The following is a 15756-nucleotide window of genomic DNA, read 5'->3' as shown; positions in this document are numbered from 1 at the left end:
TAGACACGCAAACATGACTCTCTAAGTAATTTTATTCAAAACAGTACCAATTGTCACAAAAAGACAAATTTCATTTTTAAAATACTGCTTGCAGTACTTCCAATGTGTGTGTTCTGGTTTTGATAATACAAAGTAAAGTCAGATCTTAAAAGAGGCACTTTAAAAAAGGAGACTAGATTAAAAACTCAAAAGCCAAAACTCAAATAAACACAAAGCAAAATCTCCTATGTCTGAAAAACAGGAGTAAAATAAAGAAATATCTGTGTTCTTCTCAGGGAAGTTCCCTACACATTGTGCACATGAAGGGGAAGGAGATTAATAGACACAATTATTTTTCTCAAGGACAACGTATAATTGAGGTCACATACATCAGAGGCCTATCTGTCCTAAGAAAAATGGAGGGTGAAGGAGAAAAAAGTACTCAGTGTTTTCCTTAATACTCTACTCCAAATATAAATAAGCTCTAAAGGAAGAAAATGCAAAAACACTGAACTAACCTTTTGCGTCTGAAGATACACAAGGCTTTCTACTACAGGTACTAATGATGCTGCAGCAACAGCTCTGACATCATCATCAAGGTCCTGGAGTCCTTCAATTATTTTAGTTAAAACTTTAGGTAATAAAGTATTAATTACATCCTGTAAAACATTAAAATGGATGTGTTGTAGTACAATTATGCTTAAAAATTTATTCCAATCTTTATTTTAAAAATAATCACACAGAAAAGAAAAAGGAAAATAACAGCAACAGAAGCCTATGTAGCTAATTCTACTTGAAAGACTTCAACAGTCTCAAACAATTATTAGTGTGACTTAAAACATCAGAACAGGGTCTTAAGGTAAAACTACAAATGCCCTGTGTAAACACAAACACATACGTACCTCTGGTACTAGAACCTTAACTTCTATTTCTCTTTTAACCCCACTGACAATGAAAAAGGGTATGAAAGAAAAGGGAAGGGAAACCCAGTCTCTTCCTGCTTTTCTTTATTCCAATCTACTCTGTTCCCCAATAGAGCCAGCCTCCAGAGGTCACTCCTATGATCATACACAATGGAATCTCAGCTAGAATTGGTCTTGCTATGAAATAGGAGGTTTCCAAACCTAATAATCTTTTAAGTTGTACTTAAATTCTTATTAGAATCACCTATCTCTAGGACGCTACCTCAAGAAAGCAAATCTTGAAAAACTGGCTTAGTTGTAACACTAAAAATTTAGGGCCATTTCATATAATTAATCCAAATAAACTAAGAGGGGGAAAGAAACTCTCCCATATATGATTCAAAACTGAAGTGTTTACCTGACGAACTGCCAAAGCATATTTTATTCCTAGCAGACCACCATGTCTAACTTCCCATTGTTCTTGTGTAAGTAATTTAAGCAGCACATCCACAGTCTTATGAACTCCTGTTTCATTCATGTGTTTTAACACCACACCTAATGTTTGAGCACAAGTTTCACGAACTGGTGCCACAACCTACAAATGAGAAAGGAAGAAAACTCATCTTTTGAAAAAAACTTATTGTGCTGAATTTGAAATTTGATTGGGCAAAGCCTCCCTTAGGTGATACTTACTTCATCAGAAACAAAGTCTCCAAATCTGTCTAATGCAAAAACACAAAGAAGTCTAATAACCAAGTCTTCCAACCACTCTTGATGTTGCTGAATCATCTGTTAAACAATCATTTTTTAGTAACAAAGATCACATTTTGTATTAGGGTAAACAAATTAGGTCCTAAATGGAAGACTAAAATATTGCGACACATTATTTTAGCCACAGGAACAATAACCAAAATGTATTACAGTCCCAACTGCTATCTTTAATATGATCCCATCCCATGATTATTAGTTTCAGACATACTATACAAAATCTTTAAAATTCATGAATTCTATTATGTTACTTGCACTCCAAAAAACAATTAAGAAACTACTTAAGGTTGCTCTATTATCAATTATGTTATTTATCTATCATCCAGCCTATTACCAGTGTCTCTAGGCTACACCAATCATATTGTTCACTGACTTCTAAACTATCCTCTTATACACCTTACTCTCTTTCCAATCCATTATATAGTCTTGCTTCTACATATTTTTCCACTCAATTTTTCTGAATATCCTTACCCTGAACTCATTCTTCCTGTGTATAGATTCCTTCTTAATCTTTTTATTTTTCCCCTCATAATTACTTACATAATTCCTTATTTACCTCTCATTTCTACTTCACGACACATGCTCTGTTACTTCTCTGTCTTAGAAAAAAGGCCAGTAACAGAAACCTGGTGATAATTACTGCTTTACTATACTTACCTCTTCTAAAGTGCTATCTCCCATTTTACCACCGCTTTTACCATGAGCTTTAAGGATTTCCCTAAGTCCAGTGCCTGCACCATGTCGAACCTACAAAGAACCAAGAAGCAAACATCAGAAGTTAAATGTTTAAGAAACTGAGTTTGACTTTTCTTCAATTTGAAAAAAGAAATACTAGACAAATTTTAAGAAATTCGAATAAACTAAGTAGCACTTTACAAGATGCTTTTTTCCTCTACTACCCAGGAAGAATCACATATGTGAATTTTACAATTTTGCTTATGTGGAATTTTTTTTTTTAAAATAAGCTATGAAAATAGCTATTCTAAAATTCTCCTGAGATAGTATCCACTTGCTGTCCCTCCTCAACACTTTACTTGCATTTAACATTATCATAGCAAAGAAGCATAAAATATCATATATTGTTCTTTATAGCTCCAACATTAATATTTTAGAAATACATGCCTCAAAACCTAAGTTCTAAAGCTACCAGTGTTAAGTGTCGAAAAAAGACAATTCAAATAAAATGTCTCCTGACTAATGCTTTACCGTAGCCCTGTAGCCTTCTGCAGTGTCATTTGGAAGGGAGGAAACAAGTCACTGACGGGGTGTACCCATTTATTCAAGACCACATAAGTTAAACTTCAATAGCTAAAGAGAAGTATATCGAGGAGCAGAAAGGCTGCTAAAAGGTATTCCAAACCAGTGTTTTTTCAATTACCCAGAGGTCAAGGGAAATGGGAGAAAATAGTTTGAGACTACAAAATAGTTTGAGGAACTTCATCTCTTTTATATAATGAGACCTGTTAAAGACTCTTTGAAGACATATTTGAGGCTAAAAAAGCTGGTGTGAAAACTATTGCTTTTAATCAAAACTGTCTACTTCCAAAGGAAATTTCTACTGTCTGAGAGAGCAATATGCAAGTCTTTTTATTACAGCTAAAAGAATGAAATGAACAATTCACTAAAGAAATATCACAAAAAGGGTATGAAAGGTAAAAATCAGTCTTAAGTTTTCTACTTAGGAGGTGAGTAATAAAGTGTCTTGACCAGTGGTCCCAAAGAACACAGGGTAAGAATAAGGACTGTGAAAAAATAGACTGAGCTTGACATAGTATCCTTCTTAGCAAAGAAAATAAAGCTGAGAGAAATTATAATGAAGAAATCATACCTCCCAAGAGGGATTAAAAAGGTCATTGCAAAGTTCTTCACAAAAGCTTTCCAAAGGCCATTCATTTGTCTGAATAAGAAAAGTAAAATTAGTACTAATTCAAAAGGTCTATTTTCTGCTAATAGTTTAATTTTAAAGAATGTTTTTATTTTTAAGTCTAGTAATAGTCAAGTTTTTTTAAATTTAAATAATTAAAATTTTTCCTAATGAAGTAGATACTTGTAAGATTTTTAATAAAATTTCTTTCAATTGACAGATTATTAAATATTATCCACTGACACATTAGTATGAAAAAATTACAAACAATTTTAAAGGACACTTCAGGGCATTTAAATTGTACCTCTTCAATTAAAGAAGAACTGTCTGGAATGTTATCAATCAAGACTTTGGAATCATTTGCAGACTGATTAATAACAACATTTGCTATTTTTCGTCTCTTTTCTTCTGGTTCCCCATCAGTGCTATCATTGCTAAAAAATAAAAGTCACCATTTAAAAAATGAATAAGGATAATGTGAACCACAATGAATGTTAAGAGAATCCATTATTTTAACAAATGTTTTGCCATATTCCGCTTACATGGTTTACTTAAAATTTCATGTAGCAAATAACTAAAATTAATCACTTAATTTTTGAGCAAAATATCTTACAACTCTAATTGATAAAAGGAAAATAGATCAATAAATTATTGCTTTCAAATTAGACCTCAAACTTAACAAGTCTTTCTTTTTTTCTTCCTCCCTACAACCAGCTCCTCACTTTTTAAAAATCTTTTAGTTTAACAACCTAAATTTTAGGCTGTTGTACCCTGGAGAAAACTAATATACTGTGTGATACACTATAATTTTAACTAGTTCTTGAAAAACACAGAGATAAGACAATTGAAAACTGTGTCCAGAAAATCTGAGGAAATGTTATTTTATGACTTAAAAAAACAAAAATATTAAAGTTAACCTAATAACAAGATTACAAAGGCAAAGACAAGTAAAACTATTCAGATTAACAGAAACAGCTAGCGCAGTTAAGCTGTGTGTGTGTGTGTGTGTGTGTGTGTGTGTGTGTGTATAAAACATTATTTTCTACAAATATTCCTCCACCTTAATAGTGTAATTATATGGCCAATCACTTTTTCTACAAGGTGATGAAAGAAATCTGAGCCTCCCTAATCTCACTTCCTATTATTTTATCCTATTTCTCTCTAATCTAGCCACATTGTTCTTCTTACTGTCTTTGAACATGTTAGGTATTACTTGTTTCTACTTCCAGGCATTTGCCAATATTCACAAAGTTAGTACCCTCACTTCTTTCGGATCTTTATTGAAAAGTCACCTCTGTGACTCCCTTCCTGACCAGCCTATCTAAAATTTCAAACTCTCTACCCAAAAAACATTTTACATGTTCCTTCCTTGCTTCCTCTTTTTTCTTTCTTAATCCTCATTATTAACATGCAATTTACTTATCTATCTTGTTCTTCATCTACCTTTCCCTCTAGAATGTAAACTCCATGAAGGCAGAAATTTTACCTATTTTATTCACTACTGCATCCTATAGGCCTAGAACAGTATCTGGCACAGAGAACATATTCAGTAAATATTCATGGATGAATGAATCATAAACTCAGAAAAATAAGGTCTAATATTTCCAATATTCAAATATTTGGGTAAAACTGCTTATATAAATAAAGCCAGTAGTAACACTCACTAGGTTACTAACCGATCCTAATGAGCTATTAACTTAAAAACCCTACAGTTAATAAGCTCAATAAAAATTTTAGATTAAAAAAAAAAAAACTTATACCAAGATGTTTATTATCTATCCCTCTTTGTGCCTAGCTTTTAATAAACACTGTAAACATTTACTTTAGTTTTATATAAATGAAAAGAACAGCAAAAGGTTCCAACATCTGCAACAAGCTTATTTTCATAGGCTCTCAAGTGCTTATCATTTACTTGAACATTTCTCGAACACCACCACAGATTCTGATAGAACAGAGGGGAGTGGGGCCTAAGAATCTTTATCTTAACAAGCCCCTCAAAATGCTTCTGAAGGGGGGTTGTTTTGAACCACCCTTTGAGAACTGCTGCTCCAAGCCATATCAGTTATCACTCTCATTAACTCATTAAGAAAGTGAGGGCTGTGATTTTAACCATAGATTTCTTTCCTATAACAACAAGATTAGGTAAACAAGCTTGGATTATTTGCTAATATCTGCCTTAGCCTCCAGCCTAGGGAACAGGTAATACAGGTAATGTAATACTGTAACAGTTCTCACTACTAATACAGTATTCTTAATTTATGTCCTTTAGACCATCATCTCTCTGACTTCGCTCTTTACTACTCTTACTTCTGTCCACTCATTCCAACCATACTGCCCTTTTGTTCCTTGAGTATTTCATGATTAAAGCATTTATACTTGTTCCCTCTGTCGGAAATGCATTTCCCTTGGAAAATCTTCAGGCCTCATTTGTAGTTCATAATTGGCAAGGAAAACATTTCTGCATATGTGGATTCTTCTGGGGAAGTTGTCCTAGTCCCTAGTAATAATAAATACTCTCTAACAATTGAGTAAGAAAATCCAAATGGATTTTCAGCTAAAGACATCATCAAGAAAATGTTTTCAGAAATCAAGCAGACAGATTTAAGCTATATAACATTACTGTTCTAAATGAATAAGCAAAAAAAAGATTACTACCTCTTCTCATTAGTTTCCACAGCATCCCTGGATCTCTGTTTTGCAAATAACTTGGCCATTCTTTTAGCTTTGTTTTTTTGTCTATTGCTCATTCCTGCTCGAAATTCTGAGTCAATCAATTCAGCTGCCTGGAGAGTCTAAAAGAATAAAAGAATGCTGAGTTTGAACTTTAGAATTTAAAATAAATATCCGAAGTCTCATCCTCAGAAGAGAACTAAGTCTATAAATTTCACTATTTACAAATGGATCACATTTTTTTTGATGGCTTCAGCTATTCTGTTGTATGGCTATGCCATAACTGCATTCTCTTCTTCCTTCTTCCCTAGTCTTCCAATTCCCAAGAGATGCTCATGTGTTTGTTAACTTATCTTATTTCACAGATGTGGCACAAATGTATGATTCTAATGCAGAGAAAGGGCTTCAAAGAGTTGAAATTTCAAAATTATTATAATACCAGCCAAAAGTTATGAGACTGAAGACTATCAATGAAAGAAACTAATAATCACCATCTGCTGAAAAAAAAAAAATTAAAATAATTATAGGTAGAAGTAATTGGTCCAGCATCCTATAGTCAAGTTAGCCCATATGCTCCCTTCCTCTTAAGCACTCACTGCCTACTATTTTTGATATCTTTTCCATTCATGAGAGATGTTATAAAGACTATGAAATAGAAATGCTTTGAGCCCAAGCCTAAAAATCCTTTCTGCCCTTAACTGATTAAGATTCAATTGAAATTTACACTCTAAAACCAATTAGGGTCACTGGTGTGGATGACATGCTACAGTCTTGCTCCAGGGACCACTGGTATATACACAGAGCAATGCAGCACTTATAAGCCTACAGCAGCAACTAACCACAGGTTAGCTGTGCCTATGGCAACTCCTTTCAAAGGTCTGTGACAACCAAATTGGGATCTTACAAACCTTAAACTGGCTGTTTTCCAACCCATATCCAAGTATTCTGTATATGGCCCATTTTCTCAAATATAACTGACCATTCATTTTCTTACACCATGCCAAATTACCACACTGTGATCATATTATTACATATTGGTTTTCCTTTTTTCTATTTTCTTCTTTACTTTTTATTTACATCTTATGCTTCCCTTTGTACCCCCATTTCTTTCTATCCCTTCCTGTCATTATATTTTCTGCCTCTTTATACTCTTCTTTTTCCCTCTGATATGTACAATTTTTTGCCTACAAAAGTTATTTATCATCGCACACACTCCAAACACAAAAAATATAATTTATAAATTCTAACTGTTTAGAGAACAACTAGTATAAAGGCAAACAGATCATTTTCCAATTAAAGGAAAAGGCCAAGGAAATCAAAAGATAAGGGTTTCATGACTACAAAGCAGCAATTCTTTACAGAAACCATGGAACCCTAAAAGGATATTACAGAGGCAAGAGTAAAGAGTACTGAACCCGTGGAAAGGTAATATTTCACTTGTATATGAATTTTTCTGAGGAGAAAGCCATAGCTTCTACTGGAGCTTAAAAGAAGCCTGGCGCACAAAGAAAGAAGCACATAGGCATCCATTGGGAATATGAACAATAGAGAAAAAAGAGGAATACAGAGCAAAATTATGGTACAGCCGTAAAACAAGATAGCGTGAAGCTGTCAAAAAATGCAATCAATCTGTATATACTGATATATTAAGCTACACAAAGTAGGAAAAGTAAACATGGCTTAAATAGACACATATATTATGTATACACAGAATATTTCACGAAGAATGTGCAAGTAACTAACTAACTCATCAAGGGTTGCCTATGGGGTGTGGGGACATGGATGTCCATCAATTACTGGAAGAAACTTCTTTTACTTCATATTGTATATGTTTTTTTGCATTGTTTAAAAATCTACTTTTTATCATGTTTGTTATTTTGTCAAATAAAAGAATGAATCATAGCTTTAAAGATTTCTTGTATCGTTGTATCTATGATAGGCCTTCCTATCTCCTCTCTCTCAAATATTTACTTTTTTTCCCCCCTTTGCTATAGAATGAAGCAAAGAGCAATCTCTCAATACCCGTGGCTCCTAAAAGGTCCACCACAGCTTTTATCTAATTGTCTGGTCTCTACAAGGTAGGTTGAACTTCCATCTCTTTAAAATCTGTCACCAGAAGTCCAATTTATAAAGACACTAAATTATGATGTCACTAAGCAGCAATGAGCAGAATTAAGGATAGCATTTTTTTTTTTAATTGCAATTGCATAGCAAAATGAAGCAAGCCCTTTGTATTACTACTTGCAATCAAACAAAGGTTTTACCTACAGGTTGTTTGTTTACAAGGGTTGCTGAAGTTGGGGTATAATCCAAATCTTCATCATTGAAGAGTTCTTCAGTACTCATTCCAATAGCTTCTCCCATGTTAAGGCCAAGTTTCTTCTGTAATAGTTTTCGTTGGCGTGCTATCCTCTCTTTAGGATCTACTTCACCTTTAAACAGAAAAGAAATATATTTCCTCCACATGAGTGAAGAAGTTTTCTAATAAATCATACTCAAAATACAAAAAAAAAAAAAAAAAAAAAAACAATAATAATAATATTAAAACATCCCTCCTGGCAATAAAACAAATCATATTCAGCCTCTGAATGTGTCATAAGCTCTCATTATCTAACCATGATTAGAATACTATTCTAGCTAACAAAACACTCTAGGAGCTTTCATTGAGACTGCCCCATTGCCCTACTGTCAATTATCAAATATATATAAAATGAGATTCATTCCTATGGGAAAAAAAACAATCTTATTGTATAACTACACCTTGTACACTCTCTGAAAGATCTAACAAAGCTAAAAAACCAAAAATCTAGATTTTATTGACAGAAGAAAGATCTCAGCAAATACATGCTTATTCCAAGTGTGGCCTTTACGTATTCTGAGATGACACAGTCCTAACATTCCAAATAACAAAGATAAAAACATAAAAGTAGACAGATTTTGACTGTCCCAAGTAAAACCTGCAATACTTCATTGGAAAACAGATGAAAGGTATTATTTTAAACATAAAAACTGAGGCTAAAAATAGTCCCAAGTTGAAAGAGACAGTTCTATACTACTGGGAAAAAAAGTCAACATATTTTTACTTGAAAATAAAGTTTTAAAAAAATTTGTCATTAGTTTCAAGTATATATTGGTTAGACATTTATGTAGTTTATAAAACAATCCCCCTGATTACTCTTTCTCTTCTCTAGCTCTATACCTAACCATTATATTAATGCTAACTGCCTTCCCTATGCCGTGCTCCCCATCCCCATAACCATCTATCAACAACTAATTTGTACTTCTTTAACCCTTCACCCCTTTCTCCCAGCCTCCCTCTACTCTGGCCGTCACCAGATTGTCCACTATATTCATGAGTCTTTGATCAGTTTGTTCTTTTTGTTCCTTAGATTCTGCATATAAGTGAAATCAAATGGTATTTATCTTTCTATGTCTGACTTATTTCACTCAGCATAATAACTTCTAGGTCCATCCATGTCATTGTGAATAAAAAAGTCAATATTTTAAAAACAATAATGATCTATTTCTAATAAAGGCAGAGTAAGTTTGTATTGGACTAACCCTCCACAAATAACAAACTGTAGTCAAAACGTCTATTTAAAAAAAAAACTACTGAAATAACAAATATGAATAATAAAATGGCAGTAACAATGCACCTGTCAATAATCACTTTATATGTAAATGTATTAAATACTCCGATCAAAAGACATAGGGGAACCAAACAGATAAGAAAACAAGACTCATGCATATACTGTCTATAAGAGACCCACTTCAAATCAAATGCATTCAGACTGAAAGTAAAGAGATGGAAAAAGATATTTTACACAAATAGAAATGAAAAAAAAAGCCTAGGTAGCAATACTTATATCAGATAAAATAGACTTGAAAACAAAGGCCATATACAATAAGAGTCAAAAAGGGCATTACATAATGATGAAGGGATCAATAAATCAAGAGGACATAACCCTAGTCAAAATATACACACCCACCACAGGAATATCTACATACATAAAGCAATTACTGACTGACATAAAAGGAGAGATCAATAGTAATACACTCATAGTAGGAGACTTTAACACCTCATTGACACCAATGGACAGATCTTCCAGGCAAAGAATCAACAAGGAAACAATAAGCCTAAAAGACTCACTAGAACAGATGGATTTAATAGATATTTTCAGAGCATTTTACCCCAAAGCAGTGAAGTATACATTCTTCTCAAGTGCGCATGGAACATTTTCAAGGATAGACCACATATTAGGACACAAATCAAGTCTCAATAAATTTAAGATTGAAATCATATCAACTGTCTTCTCTCATCACAATGGTATGAAACTAGATATCAACTACAAGAAAAAGACTGGAAAATACACAAACATATAGAGGCCAAATAACATGCTACTAAACAGTGAATGAGTTATTAATGAGATCAAGGAAGAAATCAAAAGAAAACCGAGACAAATGAAAATAAAAACACAATGACTCAAAATTTATGGGACACAGTGAAAGCAGTCCTAAGAGGGAAATTCATAGCAATACAGGCCTACCTCAAGAAACAAGAAAAACCTCAAATAAACAATCTAACCTTACAATTAAAAAAACTAGAAAAAGAACAGCAAACAAAGCCCAAAGTGAATAGAAGAAAGGAAATAATAAAGATCAAAGTGGAAATGAAGAAAAGAGTCTCGAAAAACAATAGAAAAGATTAAGGAAACCAAGAGCTGGTTATTTGAAAGGATAAACAAAACTGATAAACCTTTAACCAGATTCGCCAAGAAAAAAAGAGAATACCCAAATAAATAAAATCAGATATGAAAGAGGAGAAATAACCATGAATGCCATAGAGATACAATGGATCATAAGAAAATACTATGAGCAATTATTCTAATGAATCGGACAATGTGGAGGAAATGGACACATTCCTAGAAACATACGAAGTCCCAAGACTGAGTCAAGAAGAAATAGAAAATCTGAAATGACCAATTTCTACCAATGAAATCTAATCAATAATCAAAAACCTTCCAAAAAAAACAAAAGTCCTGAACCAGATGGCTTCATAGGTGAATTTTACCAAACATTCAAAGAAGAACTATCACCTATTCTTCTCAAACTATTCCAAAAAATTCAAGAATAGGGAAGACTCCCTAACTCCTTTCATGAGGCCACCATTACCTTGATTCCAAAACCAGACAGACATTACAAAAAAAGAAAACTATAGGCCGGTATCTCTTATGAACACTGATGCAAAAATCCTCAATAAAATATTAGCAAACCAAATTCAGCAATACATTTAAAACATCATACACCATGACCAAGCTGGATTTATTCCTGGGATGTAAGGTGGGTACGATACCTGCAAATCAATTAATGTGATACACCACATAACAAATCAAAAGATAAAAACCATATGATCATATCAATGGATGCAGGGAAAGCGTTTGACAAAATCCAGCATCCATTTATGATAAGAACTCTCAGCAAAATGGGAATAGAGGGAACATACCTCAACGTAATAAAGGCTATGTATGACGAACCCACAACTAACATCATACTCAATGGGGAAAGGCTAAAAGCATTTTCCTTAAGATCAGGAACAAGACAAGGATGCCCACTTTCACCACTCCTCTCAACACTGTAACTGGAAGTTTTAGCTACAGCAATAAGATAAGAAAGAGAAATGAAAGGCATCTGAATTGGAAAGGAAAAGTAAATCTCTCATTATTTGCCAATGACATGTTATATAGAGAGAATCCTAAAGATTCTACCAAGAAACAGAACTGGTCAATGAATTCAGTAAAGCAGCAGGTTACAAAATAAATATTCAGAAGTCAGTGGCATTTTTATACACCTACAATGAACTTTCAGAAAAAGAAATTAAGAAAACAATTGCATCGAAAACTATAAAATACCTGGGAATCAAAATAACCAAGAAGGTAAAAGACCAGTTTTCAAAAATTTATGTCATTGAAAAAAGAAACTGAAGAAGACACAAATAAATGAAAGCATATATCGTGTTCATGAGTAGGAAGAATCAACACTGTTAAAATGGCCATACCCAAGCATTCTATAGATTCAATGCAATCCCTATCAAAATACCAATGGCATTTTTCAGAGAGCTAGAATAATTCTAAAATTTATATGGAGCCATAAAAAACCCCAAATAGCTAGGGAAATCTTGAGAAAGAACAAAGTTAGAGGTATCACACTACCTGATATCAAACTGTATTACAAGGCTACAGTAATCAAAACAGGATAGTACTGGCATAAAAACTAACACACTGATCAATGGAACAGAATACAGAGCCCAGAAATAAATCCATGCCTATACTCTCAAAATATGACAAAGGAGGTAAGAATATATAATTAAGTAAAGACAGTCTCTTTAATAAATGGTGTTGGGAAAATTGGACAGATACATGCAAAAAAAAAAAGTTGGACCACCTTCTTACACCATATACAAGAATAGACTCAAAATGGATTAAAGACTTAAATGTAAGGCCCGAAACAATAAAACTTCTAGAAGAAAACATAGGCACTAAACTCTCTGATATTACTAACAGGAATTTCTTTTCAGATATATCTCTCTGGGCAAGGGAAACAAAAGAAAAAATAAATAAATAGCACTACATCAAACTTAAAAGTTTTTCTACGGCAAAGGAAACCAACAAAACAGAAAGACAACCGACTTGGAGAAGATATTCGCTAATGATACATCTGGTAAGGGGTTAATATCTAAAATATATAAAGAATTTATATAACCCAACAACTAAAAAACAAACAATCCAATTAAAAAATGAATAGAATATCTGAAGCAACTTCTCCAAAGAGGAAATACATATGACTAACAGACATATGAAAAGAGGTTCAAAGTCGCTAACCATCAGAGAAATGCAAATTAAAACCACAATGAGACATCACCTCATATCTGTCAGAATGGCTGTCATCAATAAATCAAAAAACAACAAGTGTTGGAAAGGATGTGGAGAAAAGGGAACCCTCATATATCGTTGATGGAACTGCATATTGGTACATCCGCTATGGAAAATGGTATGGAGATTTCTCAAAAAATTAAAAATGGATATATCTTTTGATCTGGCAATTGCACTTCTCAGTATTTATCCAAAGTAAACCAAAACAGTAATTCGTAAAGATCTATGCACTCTAATATTCATGGTAGCACAATTTACCATAGCCAAGATATGGAAGCAACCTAAATGTCCATCAACAGACGATTAAAGAAATTATGATTAATATATACAATGGAATATTACTCAGCCATTAAAAAAATTAAATCCTATCATTTGCAACAACATGGATGGACTTAGAGGTTATTATGCTGAGTGAAATAAGTCAGACAGAGAAAGATAAATATCATATGATTTCACTTAAATGCAGAATCTAAAACAGAAAGAACAAACTAACCAAAAACTGACTCTCAAATATAGTGCACAATCTGGTGATGGGCAGAGCAGGGAGTTGTGGGGCTGGGAGAATGGGGTGGAAGGTTAAACAAGTTCAAATTAGTAGCTGATAGTCACAGAAATGGGGAGCACAGCAGAGGGAATGTAGTTAGCATTAATATCATGGCTAGGTGGAGGGCCAGGGGAGGGAGGGAGCATTTGGGCGGATCGGTTTATGAGCTATATATATGTCTAACCAAGGTACTGTATACTTGAAACTAATTTAAATAAATAAGTTAAAAAAAAAAAACTACCTAAGACAGTGGAAATAGAACAAAAGTAGGCATATACTTGTGGGAGCAGTTGTCAATAACCAGAAGGCATGGATGGCACTAGAGGAGTTTCCCAATTTTGCAGCTTTTGAAAGTAGGCCCAGTCCATGGTATGTGGGGAAACTAAAAATTGTGGGGTAGGGAGGGGAATCCAGTTTTTCCAGCTTGAAGAACTAAAAGAAAGAGAGTCAGGGTTCACTATAGCCACTGGAAGGCAGCCAGGGAAAATCCAAAAAGGAGAGAGCCAGAAAGAAGGACCAAATTATGTGTAAACTCAGACAAATTGCTGGCTGAATTCTGAACTATGCATGCATGGGGAGACTCCACACAATCTAACTACAGCTAAAAACTGAACTGAGATTTGAGTTGTTGCCCACTGCAAAGGAGTCTGTATTTTGAGTTTTGCCAAATTAAATGCCTGCTGAAACGAGCAAGCAAATAAAAGCTAAAAACCAAACCAAAACACTCTTTAGAAGAATATAACTAAATCCAGCCTGCACAGTATAGCATTTATAATGTGAGGGATATAATCCAAAATTAACTGACATGCAAAGAATCAAGGTAATGTAACCCATTAACAAAAGAAAAGACCATTGATGGAGACCGGCTCTGAGATGACCCAGCTATCAGAATTAGAAGACAAGATTTTTAAGCAAGTTTAACAATGCTCAATGTAAAGGAAGACACTGTCACAATGATGATAAACATAAGGTACCTCAATAGAGAAACAGAAACTACAAAAAAAGAACCAAATAGAATCACAAACTTGAAAAGAGTGAATTATATAATGTACAAAATATGCCAGTAAAGCTCTTTAAAAAAAAAATCAATCTGGAACTAAATAATAACAATATCTGAAATTTAAAAATCACTGAATGGGCTTAACAGCTAAATGAAGATAGTAAGATAAAATATAAATGAGCTTATAGATAGAGCAATACAAAATACTCAATCTAAAGAACAGAAAGGGGAAAAAAGTTTTAAAGAAACAATCCAAAAATGAAATTGAGAACGTCTATTTACAATAGCATCAAAAGCAAAACTTAAAACTAATATTCTGAAAACATCAAAACATTGGTGAAAGAAATTTAAGAAAATATAAATAAATGGAAGAACATTCCATGTTCATAGGTAATATTTAATATTGTCAAGATAGTAATAATTCCCAAATTGATATAGAGATTCGATACAATTCCTATTAAAACCAGGTGGCTTTTTTGCAGACATTAAAAAACTGATACTAAAATTCACATGGAATGCAAGAGACACAGAATTACCAAAACAATCCTGAAAAGAACAACAAAAAACAATCCTGAAAAGAACAACAAAGTTGGAGGCCCATGCTTCTTTTAAAACTTACCACAAAGCAACAATAACCAAGACAATGAGATACTGGCATAAACAGACATTAATGGAATAGAGGAGAGTCCAGAAATAAAACTATGTGCCTATAGCCAACTGGTTTTCAACAAGGGTGCCAAGACACTTCCGTGGGTAAAGAATAGTTCTTTTCAACAAATGGTGCTGAGACAAGAAGCTATTCTCATGCAAATGAATAAAGCTGAACCCATAACCTCACAGTGTATACAAAAATTAACACAAAATGGTTCAAATACCTGATGGTAAGAGCTAAAGCTACAAAACTCTTAGAAGAAAACTTAGAGGTAAATGAGCTTAGATTTGGCAATAGTTTCTTATATGTGACATCAAAAATTTGAGAAACAAAAAGGAATTAAATTCTTCAAAATTACTAACTTCCATGCTTCAAAGGATACCATCAAGAAAGTGAAAAGACAACTCATAGACTGAAAAAACATATTTATAAATCAAATATCTGATAA

General features: G+C 33.4%; 1 protein-coding gene across 4 annotated transcripts in view; it reads right to left on the bottom strand.

Annotated features, from left to right (window-relative positions):
- Positions 1–15756, bottom strand: part of BTAF1 (B-TFIID TATA-box binding protein associated factor 1) — an 88646-nt gene that overhangs the window by 51264 nt on the left and 21626 nt on the right. For all 4 annotated transcript variants that reach the window (XM_016151288.2, XM_016151287.2, XM_016151289.2 and 1 more), the window contains 8 exons: positions 8452–8615; positions 6169–6305; positions 3818–3947; positions 3478–3546; positions 2307–2396; positions 1575–1670; positions 1300–1476; positions 498–638 (listed from right to left, as the gene is read on the bottom strand). In XM_016151288.2, the coding sequence (XP_016006774.1) occupies positions 498–638; positions 1300–1476; positions 1575–1670; positions 2307–2396; positions 3478–3546; positions 3818–3947; positions 6169–6305; positions 8452–8615 (1004 nt within the window). The remainder of the gene's footprint in view (positions 1–497; positions 639–1299; positions 1477–1574; positions 1671–2306; positions 2397–3477; positions 3547–3817; positions 3948–6168; positions 6306–8451; positions 8616–15756) is intronic.

The sequence above is a fragment of the Rousettus aegyptiacus genome, unplaced genomic scaffold, assembly GCF_014176215.1.
Source record: "Rousettus aegyptiacus isolate mRouAeg1 unplaced genomic scaffold, mRouAeg1.p scaffold_m13_p_6, whole genome shotgun sequence".
Classification (NCBI taxonomy): Eukaryota; Metazoa; Chordata; class Mammalia; order Chiroptera; family Pteropodidae; genus Rousettus; species Rousettus aegyptiacus.
This window is presented reverse-complemented; position numbering and strand designations above follow the sequence as displayed.